Source organism: Anastrepha ludens, chromosome 5 (assembly GCF_028408465.1).
Source record: "Anastrepha ludens isolate Willacy chromosome 5, idAnaLude1.1, whole genome shotgun sequence".
NCBI classification, from domain to species: Eukaryota; Metazoa; Arthropoda; class Insecta; order Diptera; family Tephritidae; genus Anastrepha; species Anastrepha ludens.
In genome coordinates, this window is record NC_071501.1 from 95,137,151 (window position 1) to 95,164,417 (window position 27,267).

The 27,267-nt window shown below is 40.8% G+C and overlaps 1 protein-coding gene across 1 annotated transcript; it reads left to right on the forward strand.

Moving 5' to 3' along the window:
* Positions 1-27,267, forward strand: LOC128864452 (uncharacterized). Its single transcript, XM_054104115.1, has 2 exons — positions 1-2,465; positions 24,388-27,267. Exons 1-2 carry the CDS (start codon positions 304-306, stop codon positions 25,592-25,594), a joined length of 3,369 nt encoding a protein of 1,122 aa, XP_053960090.1. The 5' UTR covers positions 1-303; the 3' UTR covers positions 25,595-27,267.

The window sequence follows — 27,267 nt, forward strand, 5'->3', positions numbered from 1 at the left end:
ACGCGCAGTGTTTGAAGAAATGCCGTGCCGGTTCCTGCTAACCCATTTTCGAGCTTACGCTGAACAAAACCAAGCCAGCTGGCATGGCTAGGCGCACATCGCTAGTTAGAAACGAAATTTCCGCGCGCAAAATTCAATACTTCGTACGCTCGTTTCACATTTGCCCACAGCTTGAAGAACTCAGCCAGCACGGCGTATATTCACTGGTCGCATGTTGCTCCTCGAACTCTCGTCCGTACGCAGTCGCCTCAATGTGGCATAGCTTGAAGGCAAAGTTCTCACACCACTGCAACCGGAAATGCCATGGCCCGTCACAAACGAACCATATTGCAAGGCAATCGTGTGCACAACTACAACACCGCCAACGATCGACCAGCATATGCGTCTACAGCAGTCGAACTGCATAGATGCGTACAATCAAATTGCAACGATTGCATCGATAGTAGTGCGTGCCAGATAACGTTGGCTACGAAGGTGCGTCGAAAATCTCGGCATTCGCCGCCTAGGCGCCAGTTTTCAATCAGCTTTCATCTGCCTCTACCCGCATTTCAAGCGCCGCTACAGAGCCTACTCACGATCCCGCTTGCGCAATTACTTTGGCTGCTTTGCTGCCTTAGTCTAGCCCATCCCACGGTAGCCGATTGTCCTAGCATGTGCGAGTGTAAGTGGAAGAGCGGCAAAGAGTCAGTTTTGTGCCTTAATGCGAATCTCACACATATCCCGGTGCCCTTGGATGCTGGCACACAAGTGCTCGACTTAACCGGCAACGATATTGCCAGCATACCACACGACACATTTGCTGCGGTGAATTTGCTCAATCTGCAGAAAGTTTACTTGGCCAAATGTAGATTGCGCATTATCGAGCGATTTGCCTTTCGCAAGCTCATCAATTTGGTCGAACTGGATCTGAGCTACAATCTGCTCAGCAGTATTCCCGCACAGGCGTTCGAATTCATATCCGAACTGCGTGAAATCAAACTCAACGGTAATCCAATTTTGCGGGTGCAAGATGATGCATTCGGTTTTGTGCCGCAGCTGGTGCGTTTGGAGTTGTCCGACTGCAAATTGGCGACGGTAGAGGTGCGTGCCTTCGCTGGACTCGAGTCCACATTGGAATGGCTCAAGTTGGATGGCAACAAATTGAGTGAGGTGCGCTCAGGCACAATAACATCGCTTACAAATTTACATGGCATCGAGCTGGCACGAAATCAATGGAATTGTTCCTGCGCGCTACGACCGCTGCGAGCGTGGATGCTGCGTGAAAATATACCATATGGCATACCACCTTTGTGCCGTGCGCCAACACGTCTTGCGGGTAAAACGTGGGATAAAATTGATCTAGACGATTTTGCGTGTGTGCCACAGATAATTGCCACCGACACAACGGCGCACGGCGTGGAAGGTCGCAATATTACCATGAGCTGCTTCGTCGAAGGTGTGCCGGAGCCATCGGTGCGCTGGATGGTGAAGAATCGGGTGATTGCAAATCTTACATCAACGGGTGACTCAACTGCAAGTCCGCGCACTGCGGCAGCCACACAAGGCCGCAAAACCTATGTGGTAAATATGTTACGGAATGCGTCAAATCTGACCATACTCACGGCCGATATGCAGGATGCGGGCATTTATACTTGCGCAGCAGAGAACAAAGCTGGCAAAGTAGAAGCATCGGTGACGTTGGCCGTTTCGCGGCGTCCACCTGAAGCGCCGTTGGGCGCAAAAATTGTACTGCTTTGCATTTTCATTGCGCTGCTTTTTGTGGTGGTCTCCTCATTTGCCGCAATTTGCTTCTGCTCGCTGCGACGTAAGCGCAAAATGCGACTGTGGAACTCAGTGCCGCCGGCGCGCACAGAGAGTTATGAAAAAATTGAGATGACATCTCGTGTCTGCGGTAGCAATGCAAATGGGCCGAATGGTGGAAGTGGTGGCAGCGCAATGGGTAATCGGAAACCTGACTTGGGTGGCGGTTCAACAGGAGGTGGCGCGGATGGTGCTGGCGGCTTCTGCAATATTAATGGCGTTGGTGGTGGTGGTGGTTTATTTCCTAACGACGAAAACGATTACCTGCATACGGCCACTACCCCGCTCAATTGTGGCTCAGATGATGGTGGTGATACTGGTGTGGCGATTGTGAACCCGAGTGGTGGCAGTGCCAAACGAAATGGTGATTATCGTAATATACCAACACACTGCGACGATGACGAGGACTGCTTGGATGCCAATTATCAGGCCACGAAAACGAATTATGCGGGCGGCAAACACGCAAATCAAGCATCAGCAGAGGCGCTTTGGAGAGCCGTAAATGGTAGTGGCGGTGGGACAGTGGCGGTAGCGTCGGGGATGCGGGCAAGCCCACAAGACACCAGACGTAAAGCGAGTGCGGGGAGCGGTGGTGCGGAGGGTGACGGTAGCTTGGGGCCACAGCAGTCGGATTTGCATATACCAAGACTCATCGAAATTGGCGGGTAAGTTTGTTTCGAAGTACGATGTGGAGTCTTCCGCTTTTTTGATTTCAACGAAATGCTTAAACGGCAAAGGTTTAAATAAATTAAATATCTAAAAATAAAAAAATTTCAATTGATATTACTAAGGTAGCAGAGCTTTTGGTAGTTTTGTATTAAGCCTTTGCTGATGCGTCTAATCGACCCGATGATGTTTTTGTTTTTATAGATCTTTCATTTTGATTATTGGTAGGCCTTCTAGAATACATATTAAAATAATGTTATTTTTGTTTTTAAATTATTGGTCTTGTAAGTATAAATTTTCTAGCGGGACCTACCATCTGAATGGCAGGTAATGCAAGTTCTGTCTGCGGTAGACAAAGGGTTAAGAGTATGTGAAAAAATTATTGGGAGGTTGAATTAGTTTTAAAGGTGACACACAGATGGCGCTATTTATCACTTTATCGCGTTGGCAATACTGAATATATATTCATGACAAAGCCTCATCCCTAGGCTTTGTTTATCAGTATCTGTCATTTCGCTAAAGTATAAACAACGCAGTGTTTTCGTGCTCCGAGTATGTCAACTTTCGTGCCGTCGAAACTTCAATTTGAAAAAAAATACAGCCCAAGCCCGTGAATTGCTGCAGGAGGCCTACCCAGACCATACTCCGTCGATTTCAACATGTGAGTACTGGTTTCGACGATTCAAAAGTGGTGATTTTCACACCGAAGACAAGGAGCGTCTTGGCCAGCCCAAAAAGTTCGAGGACTCGGAATTGGGGGAATTGGTAAACGAGGACTCGTGCCAAACCCAAGAAGAGCTTGCTGAATCATTGGGCATTGATAAATCAACCGTTTGCAAGCGTCTAAAAGCGATGGGAATGATCCAAAAGCAAGGACATTGGGTCCCGTACGAGTTGAAGCTGCGCGACGTCGAACGGCGATTTTTTACGTGCGAATTGCTGATCGAGCGACAAAATCGGAAGGGTTTTTTGCATCGGGTGGTGACTGGCGACGAAAAATGGATCCACTACGATAACCCAAAACGCAAAAAATCATGGGGTTTGCCCGGCCACGCATCAACGTCGACGGCCAAGCAGAATATTCACGGCAAAAAAATCATGTTCTGCATTTGGTGGGATCAGGTCGGCGTCGTATATTTTGAGCTGCTCCAACCGGGCGAAAAAATCACGGGGGATCGTTACCGACTGCAACTGATGTGTTTAAGCCGGGCATTGAAAGAAAAACGGCCGGAAACGGTAAAAAGGCACGACAAGGTTATTTTGCAACATGACAACGCTCGGCCGCATGTTGCTCAACCTGTCAAAAAATACCTTGGAACGCTTGGCTGGGAAGTGTTACCCCACCCGCCGTATAGTCCAGACATAGCTCCCTCCGATTATCATTTGTTCCGGCATATCAGTCTCGATTTGGCGGACCAGCGGTTCTCCTCGTACGAGGCTACCAAAATATGGGTTGAGTCATGGATAGCCAAGCAGCGGCCAGAATTTTGGAGAAATGGCATCCGGAAATTGCCCGAAAGATGGGCGAAAGTTGTAGCTAGCGATGGCCAATACTTCAAATAAAATATTTTGTACCGTTTTTTCACAATAAAGCCCCAAATCTTCGAAAAAAACCTTTAAAACTAATTCAACCTCCCAATATTAAAAAAATGTTACATGTGAATAAAGAAATACGAAACCCAGTTTGAAAGAAGATCGGAATGCTTCAGGGAAACCCAACCGAAACCTCACTGTTAAAGTCAAATCTCCCACAAGGCAATATGACTTCCACAAGTAATTTGACCACTACAATCAATAGAGAGCCATTTAAAAAACTTCTAATATATATTATTTTTTTTTTTTTTTGATTGAAAGTTGCCTTAAAATCATAAAAGTGTCAAATTTAAAGAATTTAAATGCGCAAATTTTCTAATCCTTCTATTTTCTATATTACCTGTCCGATGCTTACTGGAGAACATTTGGAACATTTGGAAAACATTTTTTTTTTTGTTTGTTTTTGAAACGACATTTTTCAGGTCTGTCTGATTCATAACCAGATCAAATCCCTGCTGATTATACCTACATATGAAATAAAGGGGCTTTCAATTGGCGCGGGTCGAGCCATTTTGTTTTGGTAACATCTGTCAAATCTTTTGTTTATTATTCAGTTGTTTATGCCAAATCATCATGGCAAGTTACACGATTGAACAGCACGTTCAAATGATAAAACTTTATTATCAAAATGAGTGTTCATTAACACAAACGTTGCGGCATTGCGCCCATTTTTCGGTAGACGTGGTGGCCCTTCCAATTTCTCATGGCCCATATTGAACTATATGGACCTAGATGACATGTGGTTCCAGCAGGACGGCGCTACGTGCCACACAGCAAACGCCATTTTATTACATTTCAACATCTACCCGCCCTTATTGAAAAATCCTCTATAACTCATGTACTAACAAGTCCTGGGGCTAATACATAAATGGCACTACTTTTATTGCGCTCACGACTTTCTCAGTTAATGTTAACCTTAAAAGGACAGACAATCAAACCAATGGCAAATGCTCCCGCATCCACCGTATTCGCCACAATTGGCTCTCAGCGACTGGCTATTCGCATGCAAAAAATGCTCGATAAGAAATTTCGGTCGGATGAAGAGGTTATAGCTGAAACCGAGGCCTATTTTGAAGCAAAAGATAAATAGTTCTACAAAAGTAGTATTGAAATGTTAGAGTGGCGCTGGAGTGTTTGAACAAAAAAAAAATGTTTTTCCTTCGTTAGGTCCGGGACTTTTCAGCCCATGTGTTAGTATTAACCGTATATTCATAATTACATGAATGAAAGTATGGATACACTTTTTCGATGTGTTACAAACATCTGCTTTCATAAGCAATTTTAGGATGTTTTTTAATTTCTAAGATTGTTCCGTTGTTTTTGGAGGGTCTACGGTCAAATAAAAATCTCCTGTAAATTTTTAATTATGAAGAGTCACAATTATATTTTTTTTAATAATTTTCGATGAAAATAGCTGGCGAAATGCAATTGGCCTTATGTCAAATTTTACTTTTAAAGTGAAGAAGTAAAAAAAAATCAAAAAAAATGATCAGACAATTGTTAGGTTATGTTAAGTTATGCTGGTTGCAGCTCGCAATAAGGTTAAGAAGAGGCACAGTTAGTCACACAGGTCCATTGTGATATCATTGGTACCATTAGTTTGAGCTAAAGCTACCCCTCTAACTCCCAATCAGTTGAAACCATTTCTTATCTCAGGTGAAACATCAAATACTGAGGATGACTACTGATTCTAAGTCAGCCAGGTGTTCAAAGAAGTAAGAGTTTAGACAGCGATTATCGCGTTAGTCTCACACAGGTGGCACAAAATTAATCATCAAAGTTTGGGTTTGATTATATTACTGTGGGCAAAAAGTAGGGTGAATTTATTTGCCAAACTTCGCGGGACTAAAATTTCGCTCTAGTTATTTTTTTTATGAGTTGGCAGCACTGTTAATAACATCTGGGCCAACTTTCATGTGAATGTCATTATCAGTAATATATTTACGCTTGTGTTTACCAAGCGACCAAGAGAGCATTTTTCGATTTTTACAATGTCTGATTTGATTAAGCAGAGAAGTGCCATCAAATTTTGTTTGCGGAATGAAATTTCGGCTGCGGAAACGTTTAGCATGCAGAAGGCATTTGGTTTATAAGTGGTACAAAGACTTCAAATGTTCATAAGTAGTACAAAGACTTCAAAGAGGATCGAGAACGTGTTGATGACTTGGAGCGCTCCGGACGACCATCGACGTCAACAGATGACCAACACGTCAATAAAGTGAAGGAGTTAGTGCTCAAAAATCGTCGGTTGATTGTTAATGACCTTACTCATATGATCGGAATATCAGAAGGATCTGTGAAAACCATTTTGAAAGACCATTTGGGCCTACAAAAAGTCAAATCTCGTTTGGTACCGAAAACTCTCAATTTCTTGGAAAAAATCGTCGCGTTGATGTGTGTGAAACAATGCTTTCATACTATCAGGACAAGCTCAAATGCATCATTACGGGAGATGAGACTTGGATTTATGCTTACGAGACTAGAACAACCGGTCAATCAAGCGAATACCGTGCTAAAGGCGAGGCCAGACCGAAAAGAGCACGTCAAAGTCATTCAAAAATAAAGGTCATCATGACAGTTTTTTTCGATTTTCGTGGTGTGGTGCATTATGAATTGCTTCCACCTGGCCAAACTGTTAATAAGGAATATTATTTGAGCGTTATGCTTCGTTTATGTGAAGCAATTCGTCTAAAAGGCCAGAATTATGGGCCAACAACTCTTGGTTTTTGCATCACGATAATGCACCGTCTCACACTGCACTCGTTCTTCATGACCATTTCGCCAAAAATTCCACGCATATCGTTCCGCAACCACCGTATTCACCTGATTTGGCCCCATGTGACTTCTGGCTATTCCCACAACTCAAGAGACCACTACGGGGAACGCGTTTCGAATCGATTGAGGAGCTAAAAGCAGAATCGAAGAAGGTCCTGATGGCTATACCGGAAATGGACTATTTGGCATGTTTCGGGGATTGGAAAAATCGTTGGCATAAGTGTATTTCATCGAGAGGGGATTATTTTGAAGGGAATGAAAATTATTTACAAGAGTGAATAAAGATTTTTCATTTTACAACCAAATTCACCTTACTTTTTGCCCACATTAGTAATTAAGAAATTGCTGTTTCACGGAAATTTGAACCAACCTACCCCGAATTCCGAACGGTTATCACCCACCAACCCATTCGGCTAAGGCGGCCAAACTTCTTGAAAGGGTGATTAATTGTGCGTCATTATGATTTCGAAAGTTTGGGCAAATGTGAATGCATAGTTCTTGCATTGTTTTCTTCGTTTACGAGTATAATAGCGCATAGTGGAATGTGTTAATAAATTTTTTGGCAAAAAATTGAAATTATACCCATATGATAATGAAATTTTGTGTGCATGTCCGCTGCTTATGAAAGAGAGGTCGATAACTCAACCTGCATAATTTTTGCTGAAAGTGTTTTGGCTGCCGCTATTAAGTAGGATTAAATCGCTGAAAGTGCGTTGAGAAGCTTTCTGCCCTTTGTCATTAAAGTCTCCTGCTCTAACTACCATACTCCTTTGCTTAGTGTCATTTACCAGCTCGTCAACAATGCTGATAAAAGTACGCAAATCACACTAATAGCAGTGGTGTCGCATGTTTTTGCACACACGAAGCAAATTTTGGAGACGGGTTTCCCTTGGTGGTTTGGGTTGCTTTCGCAGCTCCATTGCACAAAGCACATTTGCTTGTTGCTTCGCAGGCCCACGTCGCCTCGTGTTTATTTTCATACTGCTCACTTAGTATTGCAACATCAATGCCCAGCTCGTAAATAGTTTGGGTAAGCAGGCTTTGTGCTGATTCTCAGAGGTTAAGATTTAGTTGCAAGAACTTCATACCCTGTGCTGGATTGCCGCCACGTGTTTAGCTTTTGTTCTCTGGAATACGGGGCAAGTTCGGTCGCCTGAAACATGGTTGGGGTCCCTTTTGCCTTGCTTAAGACATAATGCGCAACTCGGCGCGTTTGTACCACATTTGGCCTAGTAGCCTTACCCGCTCCATCTAAAGCAGCTGGTTGTCTTCACCAAAATCCTGGCATTTGTAGCACCTTGTTACAACTACTTTCTCTCTTAACCGGCATAAACTCAGCCAATTCGAAATTTTAGACCAGTTTAAGAAATGTTTGGCGTACGCTGACGGTAGACTAATTGTGCATGCCTGCGTGCCTCCAGATAGTGTGACTTTTCTTTCAGAGAAACTATTTGCTAACGCCTCTAAGACTTCCTCTTTGGAAGTAGCCTCATCGATGTATTTTATTATATTTCGATGGAAGTTTCTTGAGTTAAGGAGCGGACCAAAGCGCTTTCACCGAGGACAGCTTCCACTACTGCCTTAAGTTTGTCAGTGGCCGCATCGACTTGCTATTTTAACTCAAATAAGAGTTCGTCTTTCGGATGCCCTTTACGCATTGACTAAGCTACTTCAGCTCATGTTGCGATTTTATCTTTTTCAAGATTTCCGCGTACGAGAGTTTGCCGACTTTACTCAATAATGATGCGTCTGACTTTATTGGTTTACTCTGTTTGAATTTGGGTTACGCTTAACGACTTTAGTTCACCCTTTGCGTGATTGAATGGCTTCCTCACCTATAAGCGCATTCATGCATGTAGTCTCTGCGCTTCGTTTACTTATAACAGTCTCCTCCACACTTTTTGATTGGCTGATATATGGTTGTTGCTTATTGAATTTCCCGTATATTGGTAGTTTTGACGATTCCAAATGGACGCTCTTTAACTTTTGCTGCTCTCGACTACTATCAGAAGCTATACGGATTCTCTTTGGGTGCCTGCTTGGTAGCCTTCTCAGTTACTTCTGTTTGTGTACTTTTATTGATGCGCTCAGTGGGTGGATTTTTCTTACTGTACATGGCTAGTGCTCTCTGATGCTGCTCACCAATCGCATGCATCAGGTCTCTCATGGGCATATTTATATGTCTCTGCACCTCCATCATATTGATAAGCTCTCTCAGTCGCTCCCCTTCACATAGAGCGGATCCTCGCCGGGTTCTTTCTTCGCCGCTTGCACGCCCACGCATTTTTTCTGCTGGTGCGTATCGCTGTTCACTCTGCCTGGAGTTGTAGGCTGTTGTTGCTGCTTGTCGGCACGCTCTGTTCCGGAGTGAGTAATTATTTTCTCACTGGTCAGTGAACGATTCTCTTTCGTCTCTGAAACGGGTTGAGCACATCGCTCGATTCAGTGCATCGACTTGAAGTTTTACCAGATATATTGCTGAATAACTCAGAGTAAATTTGCAGGTGCCAGATGTCATACACTTGCATTTGTTCCATTGCTTCTCTCACCTGCTGATCTGTTGCTGATGACACACAGTTGTTGAACAGTTACATTGAGGATGTGAAAACTCAACACACTGATCTCACTCTCAGCAACACTTTGCACTTTTGTTTGTGTAATTCTCTTATATTGAACCACCAATTATTTAAATTGAAAGCCTTAGCTATTGTTTTGTAAATATTTAGCTTATCGTGATCAGGTAAACCTATCAAGCCAATCACTTGTCGCTGCTGTAGCGTTTGAGGACGTACCTATGCACTTTTAGCAGTACAGTGGGCTGTTCTCCACACCTATGAACACTTTTTTATAAGCACTTTTGTGTTTTGTCTTCACTCGCTTTGTACACATTCCCATTGTACACATTCCCCTGATATACATATGAGTTTGTGCACAGCTTGTTGATCTGCGTGTGAATTCCTGCACTCACATGTGTGTGTGTGTGAGCAACCATAATGATGGCCTATATTAGTGTATACACTTGACACCTGCCACTTGCCACTTGAAATGCTCAAGTAATAAACGCACGGAAATAACACGTGCTAATTATGTGCAAAATGTGCTCGGTTCGCAGAAGTTGCCAGTCGTTCGCAATGAAGCACTTTGGCTATTTGTCGCATGCGTTCAGAGTGCTTCCAACTTTATTTTTATCTACTAAGAACAAAGCACACACCTTTGCTTTTCACGCATACAAATGTAGGTACATTTATATACATTAGGGTGATCACTATATCCAAAATATGGAATCATTACCGTTAGTCCAAGGGAATTTATTGACTATTTACTTGAATATTAGGACTGACTTCTAGACTACAGAATAATGAGAATCTATACAGAATTAAAATGCAAACTTGCGTCTAACTAAACTAAAAAAAATAGAGTTGAATAGCACAGAAAATGATTTCTTTGAGACTGAGAGATCTAGGAAGTAAGAATTGGACACCTCTTTAAAATCATGAAGTGCCCGTTCAATAGGATTATTTTGAGCATAATTCGTATTGAACTTATTTAAATAGAAACGAAGAGTTTTCGAATAATTCTGCGTGGTGTCAGAAAATTAATACTTTGAAGCAGAAATGGGCAGTGAATGCCATCCTTAATAACACTGAAAAAAAAAGAAAGGGCAAGAATCGATCTTCTACTTTCCAAAGACTTCAAGTTAATCAATAGCAGCAAACCTGGTGTGTAAGATGGGATAGGATCAGAAAAGTTTACTAATCTTAGCACATATTTTAGGGACATCTTTTGCTCACGTTCCATCCTGTCGATTAAAAATGGAGGCTATAGCATAAATAAATAAATAAACGACAGCACATAAAAAATTTGTCTATATCTGATTGAAGTCTATATACGTCAGTTGTGTTATTAGATTAGGTTAGGCCATGGTGGTAGTCGCTCTTTACGTCCAATTCACTCATACCGTACAGGTTCATTGAGGCACCGCTGTGCGAGACGGGAACCTCATTTATTTTTCTTAGCTTTTATGAAGCGCAAAATTGCTCCCAACGCCAAGCCAGACAGTTCTGTAATATAACCTGGAAAACTTGCTCTGATTTGAGCTAAGGGTGGACAATTGCAAACAAGTGATGAGCTGTCTTCCTCTTTCTCATCTCTAAAACGTCTATACAATATTCATTGGAGAAAACTCCTAGTCTCAAGGAATGCCTGCCAAATCACCAATAACCGGATATACAAGCCACAACCTTCAAGATATCCCAGCTTGAAAGGCTAAGCAGTTCCTTTGATTTCTTCTTATTTATTTGCGGCCACTGAGCAGTAAGAGCAGTACCTTTCCTGGCTAGCTCATAGGCTTTCCAATTTCCCTCAACGGTTCGGCGCCACAGAACCCAAATAAGGTGGACCTTGACAAATAAGGCTGACGCTTATATCATTTAGGGCTGCCCGAACTTCTGGTGCAAACCTTGATCTTAGTAGAACCGTATTCATTAATTTAATGGGCGTCTGGCTGTCCGAAATTATATTAATAGTTGGTTTTGTTATATATTATATATAACAGGTGGCGCTAAAGTAATCCTCCTATCAGAAAGTGCTATAAATTTTGCGATTCGCCCCTAATGTCAGTTCTGTTTTGACGTTTGTGTAGTAAACACATGCGAAATACAAGTTAATAAACAATGTTCCGCTACACTGCTCCAGAACGCGGAATATTGCTGACTATTTATTTGACCAGTAATCGGTCGGTGACTTTGGCACAACGTGAATTTCGTCGCAGATTTCCTCGCCGTCCAACGCCTACTGGTGAAACACTGCGACGTTTAGCCGCTCGCCTCGAAGAGACTGGCACAACACGAGATGCTGCCAGGCGTGGCAGATCCGGGAGTAGCCGTTCTGCAGAGAATATTGCTGCTGTAGCCAAGGATGTCATGGAAGCGCCGTCGACATCGACCAGACGACGTGCCACGCAAATGGGTATCAGTCGACGGTCTTTACAGCGAATTTTGGTACAGAATTTGAAGATGTTTCCGTACAAAGTCCAGACAGTGCATCAGCTGTTAGCTGTTGACCGCCAATCGCGTCTAACATACGCTCTAGACATCCTTAATCACCACCAAGAGGAAGATGATTTTTCATCAAAAATAATCATGAGTGATGAGGCCCATTTCCATCTTAGCGGGTACGTAAATAAGCAAAATTTACGCTTCTGGGGCACTGAAAATCCGCGTGTAACCCACGAAGAGCCATTACACCCACTCAAAGTCACTGTATGGTGTGCTGTTTTCGCTGGAGGAGTCATCGGACCATTTTTCTTCGAAGACGTCGCGGGCCAAACGGTTACTGTGAATGGTGAGCGCTACAGAGCAATGATCAACGAGTTCTTTTTGCCGTAACTTGATGAATTGGGATTGGAAAACATGTGGTTCCAACAGGACGGTGCAACGGCACACACTGCACGTCCCACAACCGATATGCTGAAGGATGCATTTCCCGGGCGCCTAATCTCCCGTTTTGGCGATCTGCCAGCAAGATCGCCTGATTTGACCGCTCCAGACTTCTTTTTGTGGGGCTTTTTGAAGTCACGGGTTTATGTCAACAAGCCTCAGACTCTTGCAGCTTTTAAAGGTAATATCCGTCAAGAATGTGAGGACCTATCGCCGGAAGTTTTGGCCAAAGTGATGGAAAATGCCATAAAAAGGGCTCAAATGGCAATCAACTGTGGCGGCGGCCATTTACATGACATCATATTCTCGACTTGATGTAAAAAAAAATTAAAAGACCAAATAAAAATAATACAAAAGAAGAATCAAAGTTTTTCATTTTTTTTTTTAATTACAGCCAAAAAACATCACAAGGTTACTTTTGCGCCACCTTGTATACATATAATTGGCGCGTACACCCTTTCTGGGAGTTTGGCCGAGCTCCTCCTCCTATTTGTGGTGTGCGTCATGATGTTGTTCCACAAATGGAGGGACCTACAGTTTCAAGCCGACTCCGAACGGCAGATATTTTTATGAGGAGCTTTTTCATGGCAGAAATACACTCGGAGGTTTGCCATTGCCTGCCGAGGGGCGACTGCTATTAGAAAAATGTTTTTTTTTTTATTAATTTTGGTTTCACCGAGATTCGAACCAACGTTCTCTTTGTGAATTCCGAATGGTAATCACGCAACAAACCATTCGGCTACGGCGGCCGCCGTTTGTTTTTGTTACGGCATGCGTTTTATGGTAGATATGCAGCCACTTTTTTATAGCGAGAACTTCTGCTTGATAAACACTGCAGTAGTTTGGCAGTCGAATGGATAGTCCAAGTCCTAGTTCCTTCGAAGAACCTCTATACCTCTACCTTGAGACCATCTGTATAGAAAGTTAATTCCCCCCTTCTACATGACCTTAGTGTCTCTCCGCCACTCTCTTCTTGGCGGTATGCTCGTTCGAAGACTCTGTTGAAGGCCTCACTACAGAAGTATAGAGCCAATGTGTAACTGAAGGTGTTAACCTCCATTTGATACCGACTCCTTTTTTTCAAGTATGTAATGCAACGTTGACCTTTTTTATTTTTTCCTCAATATTGAGTTTCTCTCCGAGCTTTCTCCGCTGTATTCTTTATAGCTGCAAATATTTTTAAGTCGTCAACATACAACAGAAAATTAGCAAATGAGAAGCAATTGCTTATGCCTTTATAAGTAACACAAAGAGTAGCGCGTCTAAAACACTTCCCTGAGGCACTCGAGAGCAGGCAATGAATGTTTCAGAAGATATGCGATAGTTTGTGACCACACAGCGCCTCCCGCTAAAGAGGATGTGAAGCATTGCAGGAAAATAGAGTGAAACCCAAGCGAAGAGAATTTATATAAAAAAAAAATGTTGTGAGAAACTCTGTTGAAAGCTTTGGCAAAATCCATGTAAATGCAATTGACTGCATTGGGACTCTCCTGAGAAGACTCTATTGCAATAGGCACTAAAAGCGGTCCAGTGGTGAATTATAAAAGTTATTATATTTTAAGACGTGCGCCAAAATATTAGCTAAAAATACCAAATATACGTGAGTTGGACTGATTTGAAACTATAACCAAAAATGGATTTTTTTATAAATAAAATTAATTTTTGAAAATACTATTTAGGGGAAAATTAAATCCATTATTTTCTCGGTATATAGCTGTAGATATCCATATCTCGTAAAGTATTGATCAAACATTTCAAACATTTATGCTGTTTATCAAGGTGATATTTCACACTAAAAAATTATTTCACCGGTTTTTGTTTGTTCCGTTTGTTCAGTTATGAGTTACAGGGTGTTAACAATGAAGTCAACAAAAAGAAAACTCGGCATATTTTATAGTTTTTCTTTGATTAAAATGAAAATGCAAGCCAGACCGCCGAAATTGTGAATTTTGCTTATGATGCTGATACTGTAACAGTAATTACGTCCTTTTCTGGTTTCGTCCATTCCGATTCGATTTTTGATGTCAAAGGAAATGTCGAAAAGGTCGAAGTTGTCGATGAAATCACAGAAATAATCGCAGTTGACCAGCATTTTAGTAGTCGTAGCATCGCCCAAGAGCTAAAGATCGACCGTAAAACAGTTTTAAACCATTTGCGAAAAATAAAAAATAAAATATAAAAAATAATGGACTTCTCCTTCCCCAAGCAAATATTTTTTGAAAATAATTACCTTAGACGTCAGAAGAGTTTAAGCTTAAAAGCCTGCATAAAAGTATTTCAAAATTGAAACAAATAAATTAACAGAATAAAAGTAATGATATTTTTAATGCTAGTGCTCAGTGTTTGAGTTCTGTAGATAGTTTTAGCTTTAGAAAGCTAAGCCCCTTAAAAGTTACGTTGCAGGAAAATCTCCTAAATTGTACGCCTACTTCATTTTGTAGGCAATGACAAACCTCCGAGTGTATTTCTGCCATGAAAAAGCACCCCATAAAAAATATCTGCCGTTCGGAGTCGACTTAAAACTGTAGGTCCCTCCATTTGTGGAACAACATCAAGACGCACACCACAAATAGGAGGAGGAGCTCGGCCAAACACCCAAAACGGGCGTACGCGCCAATTATATATATATTGGGCCGGGCCGATTTGTGGGGAGGCAAAAAAATCGCCCTTTGCTCTGTGAAAATCATATTCTAGGGATCAAAATAAGAAACTTTGCCGAAGGAACCATACCTCTAAAACGAATTCTGATGTCCCCCAATTTGGGTCGAACTTTTTAGTTTCTTTTCTCATGTAAAGGCCAAAAATGGTGATATTTTGAAATGATTGTATGGGGAACCCCCCAGGGGAGTTCCAGGGGGTGTGCCACTGGCATGGGTGGATCGGCCGTCCAAAGTTAGTGGGGGTCGGTCATACATTTGGACTAGATTGGAGCACTCTAAATGGGTCAAAGTGGGATTTTTCGTTCGACCCAAATTGGGGGACATCAGAATTCGTTTTAGAGGTATGGTTCCTTCGGCAAAGTTTCTTATTTTGATCCCTAGAATACGATTTCCACAGAGCAATGAGCTATTTTTAAATTGACCCGCCCTAATATATTTATATACTTCATTTTGTAACTGATTTCAAGAAATTATAATCTCTTTTAAGTCCAAGTACGCAATTTTATTCACCTTTTTTTTGTTTTTGAAATATTGGATTTGAAAAAAGTTCAGAAAACTTCGACATTTTTTTTTATATTGTACTGCAAATCTAGTAAAATTTACGAGGCTTACATCACTATGCTGCAGAATTATTTAAATAACTTTGCAATTTTATCCACTATTTTTTGTTTGTGTTTTGTTTTTGAAATATTGGATTCGAAAAAAGCTCGAAAAATTTCAAAATTTTTGTATAGTATTGCAAGTCTAGTAAAATTTAATTTCACTATGTTTCATTATTTAAATAACTCTGCCAACAAATGTATTTTCACACTCTCCCCATTTCCTGGAAAGCTAACCTATTCGCATCTCAATTTTTTTCGCAAATATCGACTCACCTCCGTTCGGTTGTTTCCGTTGCTCAAATTTTAAGACCACAACTTTTTCTGATGAGTCACCCTAATAAGCATACATATATTTTATTTTGAATAGCTACTTCGATAGTTGAAAGCTCTCACTAGCCTTTGTTGCGTTTCAAGTCTCCATAGCCAGAGAGATATACCTATTTACATGTACATACATCGGTGCATGTTTATGTGTGTCGGTTTGCTGGTAGCTAAATTTAGAAACATCACGTGTCTTAGATCCTCCTGCTTTTCTTGCCTTGCTATTGTTAACTGTTGCCTCAGTTGCATTTAGTAGGTATCACACTTGACTGCAGGCATTTTGCCAAATTGGTTAGCTGCTCGTTCACCTCTTGCTGCACACCTTTCCCCCTGCACTTTTAGCTTAACAATAGCCCCATATCCGTGTTCCTGTCGGCAGTGCCGGATTTACACAAAATGCCGCCCTGTGCACCATGAAGAATGCCGCCCTAATTTTTTTAATTTGTGTGTGCGTATTTGTATTGTAGTACAGAAAATCGTCGTTACACAATAAACAGGTGTAACAAAACAAATTTTGGGTAGTTTTATCCATCAATTAACAGACTATAGAATAATATTTGATATATTTCAACCTTTATTGTTGAGCAAAATTTTATTGTTTAATTATAAATTAGGTGCCAAGAAAATGTAATAAATAGCATAAAATATAGTAGAACATCTTAAATAATAGAATCCAATTGAAACTATAGAACAGCATACTTGCTTAAACATATTATCAATCTTTATTAGATGAGCAAAAAAAAGGAATGATTGCTTTTATGAGATCAAGTTTTGACACATCACCTTAAATGCGAACACGTCTGACTTTTCGTACTGCAAACTGATGTATTAAATTGTCACAATTCAAGCGTTCAAGTAAATCAGACACAATGCACAGTAGAGCCAGACTATTCAGACGGTTTTCAGACTTGTTGAACGCAAATGATTTTTTACTCTATTCAGACATGAAAATGAACGTTCTGCACTGCAGTTTGTTGACGCTAATGTGTTAAATATTCGATATGCTATCTCCACATTTGGAAACTCAGTATATAACTCGTTCGTCCGCAGAAGAATCAGAAGATCAGATGACGAGTTACGTTCTATTTTTCGTTCAGAACAGTACGCGTGAAAATGAATCATTTCGTCAGTGAATGAAATCTCAAGGTCTGAAGTATAAGCTTTTCTCAAATATTCCGATCTTTCACGAAGCTCTTTGAAATTCAAACCTCCAAAATTAGTAATCATTGAAAATTTCTCGTATAACCTTTCATACACATGTGGGCAAAAAGTAAGGTGAATTTGGTTGTAAAATGAAAAATCTTTATTTATAATACCCTCTCGATGAAATACACTTATGCCAAGGATTTTTCCAATCCCCGAAACATGCCATTAGCACCTTCTTTGATTCAGCTTTTATCTCCTCAATTGACTCGAAACGCGTTCCCCGGAGTGGTCTCTTGAGTTTTGGGAATAGCCAAAAGTCACACGGAGCCAAATCAGGCGAATACGGTGGTTGCGGAATGATATGCGTGGAATTTTTGGCGAAATGTTCACGAAGTACGAGTGCAGTGAGAGACGGTGCATTATCGTGATGCAAAAACCAAGAGTTGTTGGCCCATAATTCTGGTCTTTTTAGACGAATTGCTTCACGTAAACGACGCATAACGCTCAAATAATATTCCTTATTAACAGTTTGGCCAGGTGGAAGGAGTTCATAGTGCACCACACCACGAAAATCGAAAAAAACTGTCATCATGACCTTTATTTTTGAACGACTTGGACGTGCTCTTTTCGGTCTGGCCTCGCCTTTAGACGATACTCGCTTGATTGGTCTGCGACATGGTGGCACTTCTCTGCTCAATCAAATCAGACATTGTAAAAATCGAAAAATGCACTCTTGGTCGTTTGGTAAACACAAGCGTAAATATATTACTGATAATGACATTCACATGAAAGTTGGCCCAGATGTTACTAACAGTGCTGCCAACTTATGAAAAAAATAGCTAGAGCGAAATTTTAATCCCGCGAAGTTTGACAAATAAATTCACCTTACTTTTTGCCCTCTTTGCCCTGCTTGGCTTCTCTTTCTCAATTCTGAATCAACGTTGTCTAGTATGATATTGAAGGTATTTACTCGAAAATTATCGCTTCCTGTCAATTGAACTTCCCCATCTCTTGATTCGTCAGCTTGTATATTAACTTTCTTCTTCTTTTTCTCGAAACAGTCGTCTGATATTCTTGACTCTCTGACATGTCCAACGCTTCTTTTTCATAAACTTCAAATTGCATTCTTGTATCTGCTACTACTTTTATTAGTCCACGATAGTCATTATCTACATCAGTAATGTTGATTTCAACTTTCTGTAATCTTTTACTAACCGCGTGGAGTCGTGATAGTAAAAAATGCCAAAGAATGTGCATGAATGTTATCTCAAGTATCTCTAGTTGAATCCTCAGTACTCTAGCTTTTTGTCTCGTTATAGCATTCTCAGTTACATCTTGCGCCACATTTGCGCTAACCGGACTCTCTCCAGCTTCGAAATATTTTTGTTATTGCGAATAGAATCAATTTGTATGCCCTAGAGAAGTCAATGAATAAAATCGCTCTGGCGGGTATTGTGGGCCACGTACTATATAACAATAGATAACGATTATTTCTGCGTGCACGATTAATTAACGTTCAGAAATAAACTTTTCTATTCTTACAATTATTTCTCGCATAGATGAATGTCTAAACTTTCACTAACTGTTAGAAACTAATCCGAGATCAGCTTCTTATTTTCTCCATAAGCGTTTTCCCAATTTTCTTCTCCTAGTTTTGCCGCCCTTCTAGAATCTGCCGCCCTGTGCGCAGGCACCGTTGGCACTTAGTGTAAATCCGCCACTGCCTGTCGGCTGCTGCCAAACCAGTAGACTTTTTGTCTTTTTCTCTTCTGTTTTTTCTCCCTGTGTGCCTCTCGCTCTCTCTCCCTCTCCCTCCTAAACTCCGCATGTTTATCTCCTCATCTACATCTTTTTGCTAGTGTTTTGTTTTCGCTAATTTTGTTGCTACTCTTTCGTGCTCTTTTGTTAATTGACTTTACTATTGGCTACTTGTAGTTTAAGATGTGTGTATGTATTTATGCATGTATGTGTATATAGGTGTATATACTCGTATTTTAACTTTTGTTGTACGGTGAGCAATTTCATAGAATAATTCCACTTTTGCTTTTGTACTTTCTCATTTGGGTTGCTGTTCCGCACTATTGTTGCCTTACGGTTTCGAGTGCTGGTTTCAACAACTACCAACTCCAACAAAGAAAAATCTCTCTTGCGGCGGCTTCCTACTTCAAGACAATGGTCAACTAACTTTTGAGCGCGTGTATTTCATGGCATTCATTAATTTGAAGATGCAATTTAAGAAAGTTTCATGTTAAGAAACTTTGATACACGTACATACATACACACATACATACATGCATGCGTATTTTGTGGTCGATGTGGACTTTGTGGTCGAAGTGGGCATAGAATGCATTCTGCATTTAACTAAAAGTTGGTTGTCTAAAATTTTCGAAATTTATATGAAAATAGCTTCGTCAGGATTTAATATTATCCTACTAGTTAAACTTTTATAGAAACCACTAATACTAAGATTATTTTTTAAAACAATATATGAGACCAGTTGAGTGCGACTGAAAGCGGACAGTAATTTTTTTTTTTTTGTTGTGGCAACATTCGCCTTTTTCGCCTAAAACAAAAATATCAGCCGCCTTGAGAGGATGGCTTACCATACGGAAGCGCGCAGGCTAGAATCTTCGTGCGTTAAACACCAATGCAAAAAGTTTTTTCTACTAGCGGTCGCCCCTCAGTACGCAATGGAAAACCTACGAGTGAAGAAGCTATTCATAAAAACCCATCTGCCGTTCTGAGGCGGCGTAAGACTGTAGGTCCCTCCTTTTGTAGAAAAAGACGCGTAGCATAAAAAAGAGGAGAAGCTCGGCCAAATACCCAAAAAGGGTGTAAAGGCCAAATATATGGTATATACGTAATGTGAAAATATCCTTCATTCGGGAAAATTTCATTAAAAACTCAAAAATTGTAGGCAGTTTTTTAGAGTTTTTTGATATATCCATCCATATATGTCGTCCTGTACTTTTCCCCTATAAGTGCATTTGTGCTAAAAATGTTTTGTTTTTGATTTTTAATATGGAAAACTTTAAATAACTTTATTTTTATTCCTTTGGATTTCAAAGTCATCTTATAAGAATATTTTTTCCCAAAGTATTAAAAAAGTAATAAGTGTTTGAGGTCCTATGTTCCATTCGGGACAAAAACAATTGATGGAGATGATCATGGTAAAAACATCGGAACACTACTTCCTTAGTTTTTAAAGGAGTCATACCCGCAAGACTTTTAAAGTAAACAAAAAGGGTGTGAGTATAGGTATGTCCGATAGTCTGAAGAGGTTATAAACCGAAAAATCAACCATAAAGGTTAACAAATTATTATATTCCCACTTTGTTTTTGGGGAAAAAATTGGAAGGAAAAAACATATTACCTGTTGATATAAATCTTTAAAATCCATTTTCGATCCTTTTGTTTCCAATTTCTCTATAGCGAAAACAGATCACAGATGATAATGGCAACGAAAATCTAATTTGCTGCAACAAACAGAGCGGCAAGTAGATAAAGGTAGTCATTACTTACGCCCCTGTGATATGGTGACGACGGAGCATGGTTAAATCCACACCATCGAGAACTATACAGGCTGCAAAGAAGCGTATGTTTATGCATTACGGGTGCGATGAATACAACCTCCGTGATGCCCTAAATGCTATGCTTGATTTGCTCCCCCTGGATGTTAAGATACAACAGGAAGCAATAAAAGCAATGCGAAGACTCCATAAATATGGTTTCTGGCACGAAGATGGAACTTCGGGACACAGAGTAATCTTTAAGTTGCTATCGGAGCAGTATCCACTGTTTTTGGCACCTAAAGACGACCTGATACCCACAGTTTCATTTGGAAGGCAATTTGATGTCACGTAATGGAGCAATCCAGAATGCATTCAGGGAGATTTGACAGATATTTTCTTTACCGATGGGTCCAAGAATGGAATAGGATCTGTAGTCGGATGGTACCTAAACTATAATAATAAGTATCATTACGCTATGAGAGGAAAGGCAACTGTTTTCCAAACGGAAATTTTTGCCATCCTCAAAGTAACTGAATGTATAATCGAGAGGAGATGGAGCGAGAAACAGATTGGAGTTTTCAGTGACAGTTAGGCTGCACTGAGCGCCCTGGAGAACGCGAAGCAAACCTCAAACATTGTTCATGAATGTAAGCAGAATCTTGTACTTATATGGGTTCCAGGACACTCCGGTGTTCAAGGAAACGAGATTGCCGATGAATTGGCCAACCGTGGACCAGCGGTTGCTCCACAAGGAACAGAGCCAATAATCGGTATCAGTTCTGCAGGAATCAAGAAGGGAATCAGCGATTATGTATGCAATTTACATAAAGAGCGATGGTCCGGTCTATATAGAATGCTGCAGAACTGCAAAGTGTTTTGTGACAAGTCTGAACAGAAAACTGTCAAACTTTCTACTAAAACCTGGAAGGAAAGACGTTCGGTTGACAGCACTACACATGGGGTCAGCTGTAGCCACTATTGGAACCAGAGAGGACCCAAAGTGCCTGTCTTACTTGGAGGAGGCGGATAGAACTGAGCACCTTCCCTGTGAGTGTCCTACATTTGCTAGAGCAAGACTACGAGTTTTGGGTTCTGATGTCGTTTGAGTGAGTAATATTCGTTCTCTAAAACTGGAGGATATTTACAGCTTTGCCAAAGAATCTGGAAAATTCTCACAGGACTAACTATCTCTATCTCTGTCTCTATTCTTTCCTGTCTCTTTCTCTGATACTTTTCTCCTTCTCTCCTTGACTATCCACCCCCTTTCCAGAGCTTTAAATACAATGCGATTTTTAGCCTGGGTGTTTTAGGAGCCACCAAATCTCATGGTGCTCCTTGGCTCGACCTATTAAATTTCAATTTCAAACTTTCATTTCAAGTAACGGTAGAAAGGCACAAGATACCACGGGGTCGAGGTGCGTACCTCATTTTCATTCACTTATTCAAATACTATTTTAATTAATTAACTAAATAACTGGCTTAAACTTTCTGAAATTATCGAATCGATATCGTATTAAGGACGTGCGAATTTGTATAGGCTGTTAGATTTTTGATGAACACCCATGCGCTCTGGTATGAATGCCCGCTAGACCGTACCGAAAAATAAGTTCGCTGTTCACCCCCACGGGGGAGCCGGTAATCCCTAGAGGGCGCGTTCCCAGGTGGTGGAGAGGGAAACACCTCCCAGATGTGGGTGGTAGGAGAGTAAACGGTCGAAGACGTAAACATGGCGACATGCGCAGCTCACTTGGCGGGGTAGGTGACCGTACGAACCAGATGAAATGTTTAAATAAAAAAAAAAATCTTTAATGACGAAAAAAAAATCATGACTCAAACGGACAAAATGACGGGAAAACATACAGACTCATCGAATGCACGAACTGATATACAAACGAACACGCGGACAAAACCACAGGACAAGCAAACAGATAGACAGAAAAAAGAGACAGACGCACTTAACAAACAGTCGGACAAATGGACAAGACATACGAGCAAGGATGACTGGCTCATTCTCAGAGGATGAGCTCTTGGCCTCCAGCCAAGAAACAGTTGAGGGCAAAGCTGTGGGCCACAGTACGCCAACAACTTTAAATCAACCAACAACATCCTCTAAAGCCATGTGGCAAAAGCGCGGTAAGAAAGGTCCCTCGAGGTATAAACTCTACCAGAGGTCTCTCGTGCGTAAAACGCTGGGGTTGCCATTTTTTATATTTTTCGTTAAATCTTCGGATATGAAAGTATTGGGTTGTCGGGAAGGAATTTTCGATTTTTTAAAAGAAAGTAAATACATTTTTATTGAAACTTAGAATGAACTTTAATCAATTATATATTTTCCATTTCGTTCGATAACCTTTCGCTATTTTTCCGGCAAATTCATTATTCCGCGCTCATAGAACTTCTAGCCTTTATTTGCAAAAAACTGAACCAAGTGCGATTTTATACCCTCGTCATTGCCGAAAGTTTTACGATTTAAGGAGTTCTGCAAATACCAAAACAAATGGTAGACCGACGGTGCAAGGTCAGGGCTATATGGTGGATGCATCAAAAGTTTTCAGCCAAGCTCTCTCAGTTTTTGGCGAGTGACCAAAGCTGTATGCGGTCTAGCGTTGTCCTGATGAAATATGATACCTTTACGACTGACCAATTCTGGTCGCTTCTCGTTGATGGCTGTATTCAATTTGTCCAATTGTTGGCAGTTAATTCGGATGTAATCGTTTGGTTCCTCTGAAGCAGCTCAAAACATACCACACCCTTCCAGTCCCACCAAGCATAATCTTTTTTTGGTGAATATCAGCCTTTGAAGTGGTTTGCGGCATTTTATCATGCTTGGACCATGATCGTTTTCGATTGACCAGTGGTAATCCGCTTCAAAAACGGATCCACTTCATTGCGTTTAAGATGCATTTCACCAACGTTGATTCGGTTTGCTAAATGAATTTCTTTCAATTCATGTGGTACCCAAATATCAAGCTTTTTTACCAGTCCAAGACTCTTTATATGCTCATGAACGGTTGATTTTGGTATATTTAACTTTTCTCCAATCTCACGTAAAGTTACATGACGATCCTTTTCGATTAAAGCCTTGCTAATGACTTCATCGACATCACTTGGCCGACCTGAACGTGACTCATTTTTAAGCGAAAAATCTCCAGAACGGAATTTGATAAATCAATTTCGACACGGCCTTTCTTTTAAGGCTTTATCACCATATGAATAACGCAACTTTTTAGCAACCTTCTCTGCGCTTTTTCCTTTATGGAAATATGACGAAAATGCTCTTTTGTGGCTCCATATTAAAATTAACGCCAAACAAACAAATATAAACAAAATTACGTTCACTTTTTTTTCTAAACAAGCAAACAAAGTTCATTGGTTCCAAGTACCCACTGGGCCTAAGTTTATCACGGAAACTGGGCCAGGTCGAGGTATTATGAGACGCAGTGGTCGAAGTTGCACTTCTCCTCCTTTTTATTCTGTTCCATTCTGTATATTTATTGCACTTAAAATGCATTCCGAAGAATTAAAAGTTGAAGATTTTCATACGAAAAGGGCAAACTTTGTAATTTGGCTTTGAGTGAACTTGAAAAATAGTTAGTGAATTCCACAGGACAACTTATTTCGGACAACTTATTGCAGTCCCGAAATATCGAGATTTTAATTATTATTAATTTTTTTTATTAATTTTAATTGTACTTTTAAGGACTTTTCAAAACATATCCGCCGCATTGCTAGAAAAAATTAATAACTTACAAAATTTTTACATTTGTCTGATATATAAATTCTTATTATTTATTTATACTCAAACTAAGCCTTTAATTTCAAGTACACTCGGAATCTTTCTGTTTGCTAACCCCAATCTACCTTTTCATTTTAGATCTGAGTCTGCCTCGAGTTCGATTTCAAGTCAAGTGGACGCAGCTGCACGCTTGGGTGGCTACAAACATATTCCCACCTGGACTACCACACCCATCGCTACAACGAAAATAACCTCACCCCACAGCAAGCACTTGCAGGTTGGTGCCAACAACAATGCCTACTACGGCAACGACGAAGTCAGCACTTCGGTATTTTGTAGTGGTGACGGTGTCGAAAATGATCTTTTCGACAGCAACTACCCCGATCTGCTGGATATTGCCAAATACGCAGTGGCGCAAGCGACCAACTCCAACAACAACAGCGGGCACTATAACGTAGCTGCAGGAGCGGGGAGTTCAGCAAATGGTGCACTTTGTACGCTACCGCGGAAATTAAAAAATACCGGCAAATTCTTTAGAAGCTCCTCGGATAGTCAGTCACCGCTGCTGGCGGACAATTCAAGCAAATATGGTAGCAGCACATTGGGTGATGCCAGTTTCCTAAATGAGCTAACTTTGGGCAGAAGATTTTCCGCTGAGTCGACCTACTCGAATTATGTTGGCACAGCTACATACACCAGCGGACAGCGATCGAATAGCTTTCTGAATTTGGTGCAAAGCACAAATAAAGGAAATTTGATGTTGAGTGGCAGTGGCGCTATCGGAGCGACGGCAATGGGAAGTAGTGGCGTGCGACGCAATCCCAGTTTGCCCTCATCGCCGATACACGATGCACATCAACATCAGCGTTCCTTTAGCTCAGCCGCAACGCCATTGCTGGATTTCTCCACGCTCACCTCACGTACGAGTGTCTCCACCACGCCTGCGCCCAGTGTTGCAGCCGTGTCGTCTTCGATGCATCCCACAACGAACACATCGACGGTGGCAGCCTATGACTACCATGCGGCGCAACTAGAACGCTTTCTCGAGGAGTATCGTAATTTGCAGGATCAGTTGTGTAAAATGAAAGAGACCTGCGACACGATACGTAAGAAAGAAGCGCCGATGCGTGTCTCGGTGGGGCATTCAGCACAACTGGCCGATCCTGTGATGTTCAATGCGGCACTTGCGGCAAACAATTCACCTGCTACGAACCCCAAAACGACAACGTTGAAGAGCAAAACGTTGCTGCCGGGCCAACCACCCGATCCGCCACCTTATTGGCTGCATCGCAATGCAATGCTAAAACGGCTGAATGAGTCGCAATCGGATATATTCAAGAGCTAATGAGACTGAGGTGAGGTGAAACGATGTGAAACGAAGCAGCCAGGTTGGTGAGCAACAAGGCTTGAGGAGAGCCATGGAGAGACTATTTTTCAAGTAACCAAACTGAGAGTACTATTGTTCTAGGGTAAAAAAAAAAGTTGAAAAAATTGTGGTGTCAAACGAGAAGTACTCGCAAAATATATATATGCATTAGGGTGAATCACTTTTCATACGAAGAAACAAAAACAAAAAAACTTTATCACGGTCTTTCCACCGGAATTGTAACATGTATTATATTTTAAGACATCTGCAAAAAAAAAATAGGAAAATAATTATTTTATTTGGTTTTACGTGAGCTGGACCTATTTGAAAGTACCTACCCAAAAACTAGATTAAAAAAAATATTATATTATTAAAATATTCCCAAAAAAATTACCTCTGATAATAAAAGTGTTAAAGCTTAATAGGCCTACTTTAAAATGTTTAAAAATTTTACAAACTGTATAAAATTTATGACATAATATTTGCGGGGAAAAAATTGAGATATGAACGGTTTAATTTTCCTGGTTATTAAAAAGGTGAGAGAATATCTTTCAATAATACCTTAGAAGCCCTATCCTCCTAAAAAGTCAAAAATTTTAATATCGTTCCAGGGCCGCTCTAATATTTCAATATCATTTTTGCAGAACGATTTATATTTTGCCTCAAAATAGGCCTCAGTTCAGCGATAACCTCTTCTTTCGACCGAAATTTCTTACCAGCGAGCATTTTTTTAAGTTTTGCCATGGTTTTAATTGCTTAAACAAAATTTTTTTCTTTGCCATATGCGGACGTTTCTTCGTAGTTTCGGCTTTCAAACATTGGAGCGTTTATAATATTCACTTTTGATGGTGTTGAATAGTCGGCGAATATTACACCATGCACATCTCAAAATACCGAGACCATCATAACCTTTTCAGCCGATTAATGTGCTTTTGCGCGCGTTGGACGAGGTTCACTAGTGGCTTCCACTCAGGTGACGATCGTTTTGATTCTATATTTCATCCAACTTCTTCTTGTTTTTGGTCAATAGTGAGAAAATACGGCACCCACTTTGAACTGAGCTTTCTCAAAGTCAAATGTTCATGCACCATACCCTGCCTTTGATATTTCGGGATTAGACAACAAAAACAAATTTTAATCATCGAAAATCACTTTATTCTTTTTTAAAATATTCTACATGAAGCTCTATACACTTTTGCATGCGTTTGAACCAATTGTCGAAGCACTTTTGCCACTCTGAATGAGGTACCTCCAAAACATGCATTCTGAATGCCGCAACCGCTTCTTCAGGTGTCGAAAAATGTTGACCTCTCAGTTTGTTTTTGACGTACGGGAATAAAAAGAAGTCATTCGGTGCCAAGTCAGGACTATACGGCGGATGACCCATTAATTCGATGTTTTGGGTGCTCAAAAATGCAGTTGTTTGAGCCGATGTGTGAGAGCTCGCATTGTCCTGGTGAAGAGTGATCCGTCTTTGACGATTATATTTATATATATAATTGGCGCGTACACCCTTTTTGGGTGTTTGCCGAGCTCCTCCTCCTATTTGTGGTGTGTGTCTTGATGTTGTTCCACAAATGGAGGGACCTACAGTTTTAAGCCGACTCCGAACGGCAGATATTTTTATGAGGAGCTTTTTCATGGCAGAAATA